At 42.0% G+C, this 16,769-nt stretch overlaps 1 protein-coding gene across 1 annotated transcript in view; it reads right to left on the bottom strand.

Annotated features, from left to right (window-relative positions):
- Positions 1-5,308: 5,308 nt before the first annotated feature.
- The window catches only part of LOC115466742 (keratin, type II cytoskeletal 4-like), a 34,259-nt gene continuing 22,798 nt past the window's right edge, over positions 5,309-16,769 (bottom strand). Inside the window, exons 8-9 of the mRNA XM_030198211.1 lie at positions 8,364-8,398; positions 5,309-5,659 (exon numbers count right to left, since the gene is read on the bottom strand). Coding sequence (XP_030054071.1) covers positions 5,478-5,659; positions 8,364-8,398 — 217 coding nt within the window. The 3' untranslated portion in view covers positions 5,309-5,477. The remainder of the gene's footprint in view (positions 5,660-8,363; positions 8,399-16,769) is intronic.

Below are 16,769 nucleotides of genomic sequence, written 5' to 3'. Positions count from 1 at the left end.
AAAAGTATTTTTAACCTGTTTTTTATGGTGGGAGGGGGTTAGTGACCACTGGGGGAGTAAGGGGAGGTCATCCCCAATTCCCTCCAGTGGTCATCTGCTCAGTTTGGGCATCTTTTCACAGCTTGGTCATGAAAAAAAATGAACCAAGTAAGGTCGGCCAAGTGCTCATCAGGGACGCCCTTCTTTTTTCCATTATCGGCCGAGGACGCCCATCTCCTAATCCCGCCCCAGTCCCGCCTCTGCTACCCTGCCGACATACCCCCGTGCACTTTGGTCGTCCCCGCAACGGAAAGCCGTCGAGAGTGTAAAAAAATCGGCTTTCGATTATGCCGATTTGGGTGGTTGGGTGGCCTTGCAAGAAGGACGCCCATCTCCCGATTTGTGTCGAAAGATGGGCTCCCTTCTCTTTCGAAAATGAGCTGGCTAGGCTCCCTTTTATAAAATGACCCCTTCAAGACTGGCACGCCTTTCTTTCCCATCGGGGACTGTGAATGCTGCCCCTACAGCACCCTCAGCCCCAGCTGACCTGAGCTTGGCGGGAACCAAGGTTCTCTGCATGACAGCGCACAGCACTGAACCTGAGCCACCAGGCTGGCCCATGTTTTCTTAAATGCAATAAATGGAGAGATTCCTAAATCCATCCACAGCTGGAAATCAATGTATCATTTAACTTCAAGGGCCACAATTAAAAACTCAGTCACAGAATAAATCTTTTATATGCAGTTTATTAGAAAGCAAAGAGAACTGAAACATGAGAACTGGTAATGCCATAAACTGTCCATTCACCATGACTGTGGTGAGCTCACTTCACAGGATGTTAGGTAGGGCAGAAGAAATATGGTATCCATTTAGTCAAAAACATGGCAATACATAAGGGGTCCATGATCAATTGGCCCTGAATATGCTTTAAATAGCTATTTAATTGTATGAAAATTTCTTATTTATATTGTAGAAACATGAATTCAGATACATAACTGGGACAATAATTTAACTGTTATAGAAAATTATTCTTCCTAGGCATTGATATCATCTATTTTTCTTACAGTAAAATACAGTTACTGATTCATTTTGACTTTAAAGCTTTGAACCCAATTTCTGAAGCATTCCCCCCCATCAGCGCAGGATATATCAGCTCTGTTGTATCATGACAGCAGTCCTTGATCAAAGTCGATGTTAGACATGCAGGGCCCGGGGTAAAAACTGTGCCTCCTTCAGCTTGAGACTGATTTAGGACCCTATGCCATGAAGGCCCAGGGTAAATTGCCCTGTTTGCGACTTCCTAATGCCAGCTCCACCCTTGACTCTCACTTTATGTACTATATGCCAGCCACGTTGTAGATCATGAGACATGATTCCAACTTGCAGCCTATGGTATAGCTCATGACCCACAGAGAAAAACATGGCACGAAAAGACAGAAAATACCCTCTATAGACAGCAACTACCTGTTGACAGCTGTCATTAATAGCATCCAAAGAAAAGACCTACACGGCTCCAAAAACCAAAAGGTATCACAGCCTACAGAAAATCTAGCTAAAAGTGAAGAATAGACATAGGTAGGACAATTTTCATAAGATCTGAGGCAGGTAAACTCACCAGTTGACCGGCGTAAACCAGGTTTTTGAAAATTGTCCAGCCTTACTGTGGATAAAAGAGGCTGTGCTATTTGAGAGCACGTGCAGTTTTACCCAGAGGGACCAGGGATTTTCTGGAATGTAATGAGGGGAGGTCAGATCTGACCTGCATAAATATCTGGTGCGCAGTCTGCAGAAAGATTTGCTGTCACTGAGTTTGAAGGTTGGATTTTTCAAAGGGAAACTCCACACAGAGTTTCCTTTTGAAAATGAGCTTGTAGGCCCATGGGTACTTTACATCTGCAGATCTTTAACTGCCCTGGGGACTTTGAAAATTGCACCCTAAGAGGACAAGATGTGCCTCATTTGCTGGAATTCATTAATGCACCTTATTTCAAGTTGAGCACATGGAGAGTAATTTTATATCAGGTCGCCTAAGAAGAAACTTCAAGTAGGTGGTATGCGGCTCATTTTCAAAGCTTTTAAAATACGCCTCCACGTGTCTTTATGAAATACCAGCGCAAATCCTTCAGAAACTGTGCACAAAAGGAACCCGCATACATTTACACCTGCTCAGGAGAAGATATAAATGCTCCCAAATAAAATACGGGGATATGCACAAAATTTCTAAACATGTATAAATCATGATTCAACTCAAATTCCATCTCCAAACGTGCCTACACCCGAGCCATATAGAAATATGCACATCCTTATCTTTATCATTGCACATGCAGGTATTTTACATGTGAAAACTGGAATGCAAAATGCTTTTAAAAATTACCCTCATAGACCCCGTTGAGAATAATGGGCTTGCATTATTTAACACACAATAATGAGTGTTAACATCTTATTAACATATTAAGGTATTAATGCATGTTAGTAAATGAGGGGCTGTTTCAGTTCTATGATAATTGGATTACTTTTTCAGTAAGCAATATCTCAAAACCATTTCTTGCCAACACATGGGATGATATGCTGGTCATTTCTACAGTCCCTTTTGCAAGTATGAAAGATGATCTGACACTCATAAAGGCATCAAATTATGGAAAGAGAGATAGCATATACCTGAACAATGGCTGTATGCCTTATGGGCATAGTTTTATGAAAGTTCTTTTGCATGTTCATACCATTCTAAGTATGTAAAATGCCTCTTATAAAACTGGCTCCCGAGCTGCTATAAATGCATGTGGCTGCATTTTGGCAGGAAGCTATCAACGTGCACCACTATTAAAACACTATTAAAACTGATAACCCCAGTAATTAGGAACTAGGGGGGGTCTTTTACTCAAGACTAGCTCAAGTTATCTGCAGCAGGGCCCATAGGAATAAAATAGGACCTGCTGCAGACAACTGGAGCTAACCTTTAGTAAAAGACTCCCATGGTCTCATTGCATAAAATGGGACCTGTGCTAAAATAGCACAAGATAGTGGTAAAATAACACCTTCTCATAGTAGTCCACGTCAATAACAATGCTGTTTAGCTGTAATTATGGTTGCTGGTATTTTATAGACACAGAAGCAACTATGAGGATCTTTTAATAAAGTATGCTAACTTTTTCCACTGAGCTTGCCTTAACAGTACTAATTTCAAAGGCTGTGCCCAGCATGTCCCCTGCAATTACCACACTGAAAATTTCATTAGCTCACATTAGCGAGGAGACACTTAGGGGTCCTTTTACTAAGGTGTACTGAAAAATGGTCTGCGGCAGTGTAGGCGCGGGTTTTGGGCGTGCACAGATCCATTTTTCAGTGCCCCTGTAAAAAAGGCCTTTTCTTATTTTTGCCGAAAATGGACGTGCGGCAAAATAAAAATTGGCGAGTGTCCATTTTGGGTCTGAGACCTTGCCGCCAGTCATTGACTTGGCAGTTAGGTCTCACGTGTTAACCGGGCGGTGATGAGCTAAGCACATAGAATGCAAATTGACTTGCGTAGATGGCGCGCATCAGAAAATAAAAATTCTTTTTCAGACACACGTAGCGGACACGCATGAAAAATGAAATCGCCGCCTGGGCCACATGGTAGCCAGTTGGTAACTTCAAATTGGTGTGCATTGGGGGTATGTAGGCACCTATGCGGCTTAAGGGCCCCTTAGTGCCACTGTTCCCTCTAGGCTGGGCAGGAGTCCTCCACCTACAGTCCTGCCAGGTGCTGTTTCATTATCACATTTTCAATAGTGAGGGACAGGCAGCCTTTCCCTAGCCACTGAAAACACAATATTGAAACACCGCCCCCACTGGCAGCAATGCAGTTGGAAGACTCCCGCTCAGCTTTTAGAGGGAGTAGTGCTTAGCACCTCCTATTAAGAAGGAGCTCAGCAAACCTCACTAACAGCAAACGTGACAGCATGCGATAAGTACTAAGGGCAAACTGTAACATGCAGTCCCTACCCATTTTCCGCTAATGGAGAAATTAGCAATTAACATGCAAATTTGCATATGCTAAGACTTGGCATGCCTGTGCTTAAAATAGGCACCGACTTGGTCTCCTGTTCCAGGGAACCTGTTATAAAATTACTATCTACAAGGGCAATTTTGCAAGCATTTCCATTGAGAATCGGGGGCCCGATATTCAAAGCGATTTAGCTGACCACTGACTGATTATTTATTTATTTGTTGCATTTGTATCCCACATTTTACCACCTATTTGCAGGCTCAATGTGGCTTACATAGTACCATTAGGTGTTTGCCCAGTCGGTTGATAACAAATACAAGGTTGTATAGTGATCGAATGAGGTATATGTGGAGGGTCGGAAGGGATGAAGGTTGTGTATTGTCCAGTGTGATCATTAGGCATGCTGAGCTTTGGGTGAAGAGGTTTACGTAGGGTCGTTGGGGTAGGCCTTTTTGAAGAGGTTGGTTTTTAGTGATTTCCTGAAGTTCAAGTGGTCATGGATTGTTTTCACAGCTTTTGGGAGGCCATTCCATAGTTGTGCGCTTATGTAGGAGAAGCCTGATGTGTAGGTTGTTTTGTATTTCAGTCCTTTGCAATTTGGGTAGTGTAGGTTTAGGTATGATCTTGCAGACCCAACTCTGTTTCTTGTTGGTAGATCTATGAGGTCTGTCATGTATCCTGGGACTATGCTATATATGAATTTGTGGACTAGAGTGTAGATTTTGAAGATGATCTGTTCTTTGATTGGGAGCCAGTGCAATTTTTCTCGAAGGGGTTTGGCACTTTCAAAGCGTGTTTTGCTGAATATCAACCTAGCTGCTGTATTTTGGGTGGTCTGGAGTTTTTTTGCTAGTTGTTCTTTGCATCCCACGTAGATTAAATTGCTTGGGCGGGGCTAGCTGCTAATTTTCAGTGCCACTTAACCAGCTGAATGCTGCTGAATATCGTGGTTAGCACCAAACTCAAAGCCAGCTATGTTGGGGGCATTCTGGGGGCAGAGTCACACCTTGGCCACTTAAGTGCCTTTCCATGGCCAGGATTAGCACATAAATGGGACCTCATAAAAGTCTGAATATCAACTTAAGCGGCTATATGTTAGCTGGCTTAAAAATAACCGGATATTCAAAGTCGGAACCCACACAGGTTCCAGCTTTGAATATCCAGGAATAACGCCAGGACCTGTGTGGGTTTCGGCTGATTATTGACCCCCTGGTGTTTTATCAATGGAAACAAGCTATTTAAGAATTGCTCTTTCTCAGTGCAAGCCAAAATATATACATGACTTCAGTCAGAAAAAAATGCCCACAGAAAAAATAGGTGCAAGTCTCACCAGGTACTTTGACCATGGGCAGTTTTGAAAAATGAACATACACACACATAATTTCACTTTAAAAACTCATGCAACGTCCTGCAGATTTTTCAGCTATGTGGACAGTATGACAATTGCCACTTAAGGGTTCAAAAAGTTGATATTGTTGTTAACAAGTTTTCTATCACTTGCACATAACTTGGTTTAAAGCATTTGATGCCCTTTTTTGCTTGAAGAAGATACTGAAACAGAACCACTCTGCATTCCACCTCCGACCCCAATTCTGGAGCTTCCTCCTTGTCCAGTTCCAAATCCGCTTCCATGGCCTCCTCCACCTCCAGAGCCAAACTGTTCCCCACTTATTGCTGAGTTGCTGCTGACCACAGCTGGAAAAAAAACAAACAATATTAGGTGATGAGTTGCACAGTTGTGAAATAGTGCAAAGTTGTTTGACTAAGACACAAATTTGGCACTAGGTTCTGTCAAATTATACACAAGCACAGCTGCAGACCTCTGTGCACAGGCTTTTAAATTTAACTCTGGGTATGTCGAACTGTACTATGAGTTACTGAATCTACTTTATGATTTTAGTTATGAGGCTCAAGTTTTAGATTTATTTGACTTTATATTTGTATTGGGTTGGAGTCTAATGCTCACTGTAATGTTTTTGCTTTTCTAATAACATTCTGTAACCTGCTTTTTTTTTCTGTGGAGGTTTTCAGATTGTATGCAGACATTGTGAGGGTAATGTTATAAGCTTTGTTTGTGTATAAATGGCTGTTCCACACACAGAAATGGGTGGTTATAGAATTGCTCTGGGACATATATAAAAGTACACTGTTGCATAGTGCATATTTTCATACGGTATACACATAGGTGTTTCTGAGGATAGAGGCCGGGCCTCATAGAGGATAATTTAATAACATGGGGCTTTATTCTATAAAGGTTAATCTCCTAAATTTATTGTCTTAAATTTATACTCCTAAATTATGAGCATAATCTATGCTTCTAATTTAGGGCCTATTATGCTCATAGATTTAGCATACATTTAGGAGCATACATTTAGGAAAATAACCTTTATAGAATAAGGCCCTATGCTCCAGTATTTGATGGGGAGCAGATGGGTGCTCACATAGACAAAGGTTGGGTGGAGTGTGAGCAGGGTTCACATTTACGTATGGAGGGGCTCTTTTACAAAGCCGCGGGAGAGCTAATGCACGGGTAGCGTGTACCAAATCAGCACTACTGCCATGGTAGCGTGTGTGCCCAGCGGTAATTCTGAGTTTGGCACACATCAAATCCCACAGTAGGAAATATTTTTCTATTTTCTCCCGCCGGGGGGCATTCCCGGCAGAAATTGGCAGTGTGGCCATGTTGGCATGTGCTGCATGGTTATCGCGTGGGTAGCACGTGCGCCCTTACCGCTAAAGCTGGCGGTAGGGGCTCAGGCTGTAAATAGGCAGGCACTAGTTTTCATTTTTGCGCACGCCCATTTCCCGGCCCATTAAAAAAAAATGGCCCTTTTCTCAGCCGCAGCAAAAGGTGGTCCAGCACGAGCCCGAAAGACGAACCCACACTACCGCAGGCCACATTTTACCGCAGCTTTGTAAATGGACCCCAGAGATTCTAAAATATGTTCTTTTACAGTCCAGGTGTGAACATTTACACCCGTATTCAATACGGAAAAGCAGGCATCTACATTTCTGCACAGAATAGGCTACAAACAGGTGCATTCTTGGTGCCCTTAGAGAATTACCCTTTTAGTGCACTTTAGTACATTAAGGGCTGGATTCTATACATGACGCCTAAAAATCCATTCGGAAATAAGCGTATTCTATAAAATTAAGACGCAGTATATAGAATACGCATTATCAATACTGCAGCACCTAATGCTATACGTGTTCATTCATTACAATAAAAACCTGGTGTAAATCCATTCACGTAGATTTAGGCGCACTGGGAGGGAGGAAATCAAGAAAATTTACTGAATTTTAAAGAACAACAATGGATCTTTACATTAAATACTGTGACCCCTAGTGGGTTGAACACCGAAATTGAGTGGATGTCATAAATCTGACTAGCTCTTTAATTCTTTCTGCCCTGTGATTGGTGGGTGTCTCATGAGACGTCTGAACAAAAATCTGTAGAAAGGGTTAGTAAATTGTTATACCCTTTCATTTTTTAGGGGACTTCCTTGAAAAAGCATTTAGTGAAACACGTGCTGTGTCGGAGAAGAGTGCCCCTAAAGCCGACTAGAACAAGAGTTCTCATTCTTAAGATGAGTATCAAGTGAAAGTTAAATACAACAAGATATGTTAGTTACTTGATTTAAACTTATGAGCTTGAATGTTAAAACTAATTATTAGAGGATAGTGGGGGCCACTGAACCGATGACGATTTGAGTGCATAAGTCTCTGCATAAGAGTCTGTGGACGCAGTGCAGTACTGCCGAGGTTCATTGTCCAACTCTTTTATCTTCACTTTGTGGCTAGATTAGAGTGATATTCAAAGTTTTATTGGATATCTGATGGAAATTTGTTTTGATATTGACCCAGCATAATATTTCACTTTGAAGGCTACTGATGAATTTTCAGCTGAAATGTTAAATTCCTAGGTTCTTCCAAAAAATTGGCTACAAATTTAAGAGTCTGCCTATGTTTACTAAGGTGCTCTATGGGTGTGTTAGCGTTTTTAACGCACGTAAATGGTTTACACGTGTTAAATGTTAACACGCCCATAGAAATGTATAGGCATGTTAGCGTTTAATGCGCCTTAAAGAGCGCGTTAGAAACGCTAACGCGCCTTAGTAAACATATCATTAATTTAGGAGCTTAAATTTAGGAGCTCAGGTGTTTTGGGTTTTTTTCAGTATAAATTTAGGAGCTCAAGGTTTGTTTGTTTTTTCAGTATCGGACCCTATGTTTTTATTATGTAAAATTCATTATCAAAGTTGGGGGTGGGGCAGTCTTTCTGAAAGAGCAATTTCTTTCAACTAGTGTATTCTGACAGTAGCTTTTGTCTTCCAGAGTGAAAGTAAATTCAAACATAACCTTTTACAATTTGATAAAATGAAGAATACAAAATACTTACAGATGCTCACGGTATTAATTATCTCTCCAGCCATCCTACAAGGGAACAGTAAGCAATGATGTTAAATCATTTTACACAATTGCCAGGACTCCATTTTCAAAAATATTCTCAGCATTTCACTTAAGCAAATTTTCAAATTAACTTGGATATTTAGGAAGTAATTTAATAAAGGGATTTTTTTCATGCTTATATTATATGCACATAAAAAGTGTCTTATAAAATTATTTCATCTGTAAAAGTAAATGCATTGCAATCAGACATGTAATATGTAACCAACTACAAACCATCAAAGAGATACAAGGAACCTCTAGCATATCCAACACAACCAAAAAGCCAGGATTCCTTTCATGTTAAAAATCTTTATTTACAGGTTCCAGTAACAGAAGGAAAAGACCTCAGTTGTCAATCCTGTGGCGCTACAAATTCTCCAGACTTTAAGAACACCAGTTGTCACAAAACCCTCCTTATATTAATCAAAAGTGAAACTCTGGGAAAAAAAAAACCTTCTATTGTGCAAATCAAGGAGAGCCTTTTAGTAAAGATTAGTGCATATGATCTGCCTCAGGGCCCATAAGGATAAAACAGATCCTGTGGCAGTTAGCATGCATTAGCCTTTAGTATTATGGTTCCCAAACCTGGTCCTGGAGGCACCCCAGCCAGTCAGGTTTTCAGCATATCCACAATGAATATTCATGAGAGAGAGATTTGCAAGCCCTACCTCCCCTGCATGCAAATCTCTCTCATGAATAGTCATTGCAGACATCTTGAAAACCCCCACTATGGGGCAGCTCTTCTCTTTGGGTTTCCAAGAGGCTATCAATTAATTTGCCAGTAGCAGTGTGCTTATCTGTGACTTTAAAGTAGATGTGTTTAGGGGAAGCATCTGGCCGGAATGTGGGTGGAGCCATAATCTACATTTATTCATTTATGCCTGCTCCTGAGCAAGTGCACAAGTCAATGCCCTCAACGGAGGAGCTATTTTTGTAGGATTTGTGCTAATATTTGATTTAAAAAAAAATACAGGCACCTATGTGTCTTTCTAAAGTAGGCAGCAAATAGTAGAAAACATAGTAACATAGTAGATGACGGCAGAAAAAGACCTGCATGGTCCATCCAGTCTGCCCAACAAGATAAACTCATATGTGTATACCTTACCTTGATTTGTACCTGCCTTTTTCAGGGCACAGACCGTACAAGTCTGCCCAGCAGTATTTCCTGCCTCCCAACCACCAGTCCCGCCTCCCATCACTGGCTCTGGCACAGACCGTATAAGTCTGCCCTCCACTATCCTCGCCTCCCAAACCACCAACCTCTCTTCCCCCACCTGCTCCACCACCCAATTTTGGCTAAGCTTCTGAGGATCCATTCCTACTGCATAGGATTCCTTTATGCATATCCCACGCATGTTTGAATTCCGTTACCGTTTTCATCTCCACCACCTCCCGCGGGAGGGCATTCCAAGCAGCCACCACCCTCTCCGTGAAAAAATACTTCCTGACATATTTTTTGAGTCTGCCCCCCTTCAATCTCATTTCATGTCCTCTCGTTCTACCGCCTTCCCATCTCCGGAAAAGATTTGTTTGCGGATTAAAACCTTTCAAATATTTGAACGTCTGTATCATATCACCCCTGTTCCTCCTTTCCTCCAGGGTATACATGTTCAGGTCAGCAAGTCTCTCTTCATACGTCTTGGAACGCAAATCCCATACCATTCTCGTAGCTTTTCTTTGCACCGCTTCCATTTTTTGACATCCTTCGCAAGGTACGGCCTCCAAAACTGAACACAATACTCCAGGTGGGGCCTCACCAACGACTTGTACAGAGGCATCAACACTTCCTTTCTTCTGCTGATCACACCTCTCTCTATACAGCTTAGCAACCTTCTCGCTACGGCCACCGCCTTGTCACACTGTTTCGTCGCCTTCAGATCCTCGGATACTATCACCCCAAGATCCCTCTCCCCCTCCGTACCTATCAGACTCTCACCGCCTAACCCAGACTCTCACCGCCTAATCTACTACTACTACTACTTATCATTTCTATAGTGCTACTAGATGTATGCAGTACTGTACACTTGAACATGAAGAGACAGTCCCTGCTCGACACAGCTTACAATCTAATTAGGACAGACAAACAGGACAAATAAGAGATAAGGGAATTACTAAGGCGGGGATGATAAAATAAGGGTACTGAACAAGTGAGTAAGGGTTAGGAGTTAAACGCAGCATCAAAAAGGTGAGCTTTTAGCCTAGATTTGAAGACGGCCAGAAATGGAGCTTGACGTACTGGCTCAGGAAGTCTATTCCAGGCAAATCAATAGCCTTTTTGCCCTTATGAAACTAGGCACCGTCATTGAAGAGTTCAGTCTAGTTCATTTGTAATGGGTCAATTTAATGGGTATAAAGCCGTTAGTGGCCCTTTTACAAAGCGGCAATAAGCCCAACATGGAGCTACCACTGGTCCAATGCAGGCACTGGCAGTAGTTCCAGCCCTGGCACATATCATTTCCTGCACTAGGGAAAATTATCCCATATTTTTTAGTACAGCGCTAACCTGGGGGTAATCGGGCAGCACTGCGCGCTACCTGGTTACCACTGGGTTAGCGCGAGAGCCCTTACTGCCACCTCAATGGGTGGTGGAAAGTGCTCCCCCTTGCATGGCCATGTGGGGGAACATAGGAGTCTATTGCCATTACAAAATAAGGGGTCCTTTTACTAAAATGTGCTGAAAAATGGCCTGCAGTAGTGTAGACACATGTTTTGGGTGCACGCAGAATTATTTTTTAGCACACCTACAAAAAATACCTTTTTTAAATTTTTGCCGAAAATGGACGTGTGGCAAAATGAAAATAGCTGCACATCCATTTTGGGTCTGAGACCTTACCACAAGCCATTGACCTAGCGGTAAGGTTTCACGCGGTAACCAGGCGGTAATGGTCTATGCGCGTCAAATGCCACTTGATGTGCGTAGCTGACATGCATATAGGACATACGCCAAAATTGAAATTACCGCAAGGGCCACTCGGTAACTGGGCGGTAACTCCAATTTGGCATGCGTTGGATGAACGTAGACACCTACGCGGCTTAGTAAAAGGGCCCCTAAACCCCATAATGAGTGCAAATTCCAAAGCACAAATTTATTCCCTGCTTAAGGTAGGCATAAACATTGGCATGTATTCAATTTCATATTTTATAAGGTGTGCATGTGCATCTCAACTCCTCCCAAGCTCTATCCCTATGAATGCAATGCATAGCACATATGTTATTATTACCACACAGAGGCAGCATTGAAATCTGTTTGATCAGGGTCTGATTCTTACATGTAACTCATGGTGCCCAAGGCTGGAAAGTGTTTGATACTCTTCTAAGTGTAGAGCTCAAAAAGAGAGGAAACCAAAAGGTATGTCTACTCAAAGGCACTTGAAAATGATCTGAGTATGCCCAGAATATAGGGCATTTTCAATTTTTTTTTTCAGATTGCGCACTATCCCTGGGATTCTATATATTGTGTCGAGATAAGCACATAACTTAATTGTTTAAGAAGCTAATTAGTGCTGATAATTGGATTGTAACAACCAATTATCAGCACTAATTGATGTTAATTAGAATTTACACACACTACTTATTAAGCATATTATGTAACGTGGTTCTAAGTTGCATAGTTGAAATGTGAGCGTGGTCATGTGCAAGGAATGGGCAGGTCATAGGTGTTTCAAGTTTCAACTTTATTGAGCACTTGCTATCCCGCCTATCGGTGATGCCAACTAAGCGACTTACAGGCTAAAAAAAGAAGAAAGAGGAAAAGAGAGAAGGACCCAACGGCAAGCAGAGGGAAGGAGGGAGAACTAAAATAATATGATATTAAAGAGGGGGAAAGGAAGCACATTAGGGAGGGAGAGCACGCTCAAAAACTTACAGTGCCAGGGTCTACCCACAGGGTATTAGGGACATTGGGAAGCCTCTAGGAAGAGGTGAGTCTTTAGTTCCATCTTAAACAGTTCCAGGGAGGTTTGAGACCTCAGGTGCTGTGGAAGCCAATTCCAGAGCTCTGGGACTTGAACAGAAAAAATGGCATTTCGGATTCTAGCATTTACAATATCTTGAAAGGTGGGGACAATCATCTGATTTTGAGTGGATGAATGAAGAGATCGAGCCAGGACATAATGAGATAGTAGACACACGAGGAATGAAGGATCTCCAGTGGACTGTATTTTGAATACTAGAAGCAAAATTTTGTATATAATACGAAAGGAAACCTGAAGCCAGTGAGATGACTGTAACAGAGGCATAACATGATTGTATTTCCGTGCACCATGTATAAGTTTTATTACTGTATTTTGAACAAGTTGTAGACGGTGCAGATCCTTTAATACAAGTGATTTGTAGAGAGAGTTACAGTAATCAAGCTGACTGGTGACAAGAGAGTGAGCCAGAACTTTGAGGGCTGAGAGGTGAAGTGGTTAAGCCAAGCGAATGAGCCTCAATTTGTAAAACATCTGACAAATTGTATGAGACAGGTGCATATGATAAGGAAGTGTATTATCAAGAATAACTCCTAGGATTCTAGTGTGTGTCAGTGGCATAGCTAGGTGGGGCCACGGGGGCCTGAGTCCCCTCAAATTTCTTCTGAACCACTAGTTTTGCTCAATTTCACTAAAAGGAGCGTGCAGGACATGAGAGGAAGAGAGAGCAGGACAGGCAACGCAGCGACATTGGACGAAGGCTTCAGCTGTCGAGGGTTGGGGACCCCCGCCAGCCAAGGTATTTGCAGTGGCGAGGCGGCAGGAAGCAGCGGAGGAGGGGGGCAGTGGTGGCGGGGCAGCACACCAAAATGTGCCCCCCCACTTTGGGCTCTGGCCCCCTCCCAGCATCAGGTCTGGCTATGCCCCTGGTGTGAGTTGTTATAGAATGCATTGGCTCCGCGTGTGATTTAAGCATTGAGATTTAGTCCAAGAAAACAAAAGGGCAGACGATCTGCAAACTCCAAGGTGGAAAAATGACAAAGCAGATCGATATAAGTCAAACAATAGTTTATTATGGTAAATCTATTGTACAGATCTTAAATCGATCTGCTTTGTAATTTTTCGGCATTGAGATTTAGGTCAGATTTTACTTGGTATAATTGGCCATGACTAAATTTAGTCACATGGACCAGCGCTCGGCATATTCTATAAACTGTGTGAAAATTTAGGCTTATTCTATAAAGTATGCCTAAATTGCAGCATACTTTATAGAATATGCTTAAACGATTTTCATTTTTAGGTGTGGTATATAGAATCTAGTCCTATTTTCATCCGTGTGCATTACCTGAAAAAATTAATGAGGGAGCACTTATCTCCTATTTAGGAGGCGCTAAGGGCTCACATGTTAAGCCAGATTTAACCAAATAGCGCATCCTGTCTGGTTAATGCTTCCCTGCCCATGCCATGACCCCAGCAAAAAAATAAATTGGGCAAAATAAAATAATGTACACTTAGCATGCGCTAAACAGTTACCTACCACAAAATGCTTTAACATGTCTTGTGGTAAGCATTTTCACACATGCTAAGCACAGATTAGAGTTTAACAACATTTAGTAGACATACCCCCAATTGTCAGTCAAACAGTAAGCAATCTCTATTGGAAGTAGCCAGTGCCTGGGACAGAGAAGTGCTGTTTTGAAGAACTTGAAAGGGGAATGGAAGGAAGTCCATCAACAGCCAGCCATGAAGAGGGGAGGGGAGGTTATTAGAATTTCAACCTGGGTGGGAGGATTGGAGTTGGTTCCTAATGGATTTCTTTGGGGTAAGGTTTGTTGATTGATTACATCAAATCCCACAAGATTTATTATAACTCTTTGAGAAAACTTTCATCATGAAATTTATGCCAAAAGTCTTCCTGAAAACTCCTGTGAACTAATTTGCAAGATGAGAAATTTACTTTCCACAAATCCTTAGGAGTATTGTCTTTAATTTTTGTTAACCTTAACTGGGAGAATAATGTTGTCCACATAGAATGAATGAAATAGTGTACAACTCAGTCAACTACAAGCCATTTTTAAACTAGTTTTTGAAAATAGGACCTAGTAGTGCTGGGCATATTTTCTTCATTTTTTGTTAATATCTTTTATCCCTTTCATCAGTTTTAAATTTTCAATATTTTATTGCAGAAGATGGAGAGAATTGCAGCTAATATATTTTTACTGCAGAAAAACTGCCAGTACCTGCAAGTGTGAATATTTTGCTAACTTTGGCCTTCATTCTGTGAAATTCTTTAGCCACATAGCTGTATACATAATGGGGCCAATAGTCAAAGCGATTTAGTTGGCCGCTGACCGGTTAAATCGCTTGGTTGAGGATAGCCATTAATATTCAGTGGCACTTAACCAGTTAAGGTGCCCTTTTACAAAGGTGCGCCGAAAAATGACCTGCCCTGGTATGTACTGGATGTGTGCAGGTCCATTTTTCAGCATGCCTGCAAAAAAGGCCCTTTTTCGCCGAAAATGGACGTGTGGCAAAATAAAAAGCAGCATGCGTTCATTTTGGGCCTAAGACCTTAACGCCACCCATTGACTAAGCGGTAAGGTATCACGCATTAACTAGGTGGTAATCAGCGCACGTATACTGCCGATTACCGCCTGGTCGCTTAATTTCTGATATTCAGCCCTTAAGTGGCCAGGGTTAGTGTGTAATTGGGACCGAATTAATGAAGACCCCAATATATCTGGGCATAATGGGCCCGATTCTATATATGGTGCCTGAAAATCTGTGTGGAATATATTTTCATCTAAGAGTATTCTCTATACGGTGCCTAGATTTAGGTGCGGTATATAGAATACGCTTAGTTGGTATCCTAGCACCTAAAACTACGCACCTCCATTTATACAATGAAAACATGGTGTAAATCCCGGCACATAGATTTAAGCGCAGAGGGCCATATTCTATAATAGTGTGTGTAAATTTTGGAACGCCCACGAAACTCCCATTTCCCTGCCCATAACTATGCCCCTTTTTGCCTGCACGCATTAAAATTTAGGTGCGGTGCATTACAGAATACGCTTAGCAAGTTATGTGTGTAAATTCTACTTATTGCCAATTAGTGCTCATTATTGCTTGTTAAGTGTTGTTAGCAATGCTGATTGCCTTGTTAAGCCAATTAAATTACACACACTGTTATAGAATACACATGGATTTTGGCACAGAATGCTAGATGCGCTATATAGAATCCAGGGAAATAGTTTTAGTTGCTACTGATTTTACAAAATAGCAGTAGTTAAATGTTACTGATGACATAAACAATCAGATATCATGTTAAGTGTTGAGTATATTGAACAGGATTGTTGCATAAGCCAGGAAGAGATAACTTACAATTTGGCATATTCCAGCATCCAGGGGCCCTTTTAAAAAAGGTGTGGGAGGGCTAATGCGCTAGTAGCATGCGCCCAATCAGCACTACCACCAGGGTAGCGCATGCGTCTGGCGGTAATTCCAATTTTGGTGTGCGCTGAATCCCGCGGTAGAAAATAATTTTCTGTTTTCTACTGCAGGGACGTTCCCAGCAGTAACTGGCAGTGCACCCATGTTGGTGAGCGCTGCATGGTTACTGTATGGATAGCATATGAGCCCTTACCGCTAGGTCAATGGGTGGCGGTAAGGGCTCAGGCCATAAATACATGCACGCTAGTTTTAATATTAGCACAGGCTCATTTCCCGGTCCATTAAAAAATAGCCTTTTTCCCAGCCTCAGTAAAAAAAATGGCCCAATACACTACCGCGGGCCTTTTTTTTCCGCAGCTTTATAAAAGGACCCCCCCCTAGTATATTGCAATAAAGCACAAGATGGCCGTGTTTTGGGCAAGGATTTTATGAATACATAAGAGGAGGGAGGAGAAACAAGTTGAAATACTACTTTGCTGAGAGATTTGAAGAACCCTGGAATAGTCTACAGGTGGGGATGTCTGAAACCAGCACCATGAAGGAATTCAAGTATGCTTGGGACAAATACGGAAGAGAGCAATAAGGAAATATGAGAGGTAGAGCGGGTAAAGAAAATAGAAGGGGAGGCCTAGATTTTGTGTTTTGATATAGAAATTCCATGTGTCCATGGAGTGGAGGAGTAGCCTAGTGGTTAGTGCAGTGGACTTTGACTTTGATCCTGCGGAACTGAGTTCGGTTCCCACTGCAGCTCTTTGTGACTTCTCTTACTGGCTCATTGCCGTTCCTCTCCTGGGCTCTGGCAAATGTGATTTGTCCCTGCATACAAGTGCATTCATTCTGCAGCTCCTCATTATTTTTCCTTTCTTATCTCTCCCTACACCCTCTCAGGGAACTCTATCAGATAATTTACATCAGATTAGTCACTCTTATCTCTACTCTTTTCCTCTGCTAACTCCAGACTCCATTCCTTCTGTCTTGCTGTCCCCTACACC

This window comes from Microcaecilia unicolor, chromosome 3, assembly GCF_901765095.1.
Source record: "Microcaecilia unicolor chromosome 3, aMicUni1.1, whole genome shotgun sequence".
Lineage (NCBI taxonomy): Eukaryota > Metazoa > Chordata > Amphibia > Gymnophiona > Siphonopidae > Microcaecilia > Microcaecilia unicolor.
Note: the sequence above shows the minus strand (reverse complement) of the source record. Positions and strands in the feature narration are given on the sequence as shown.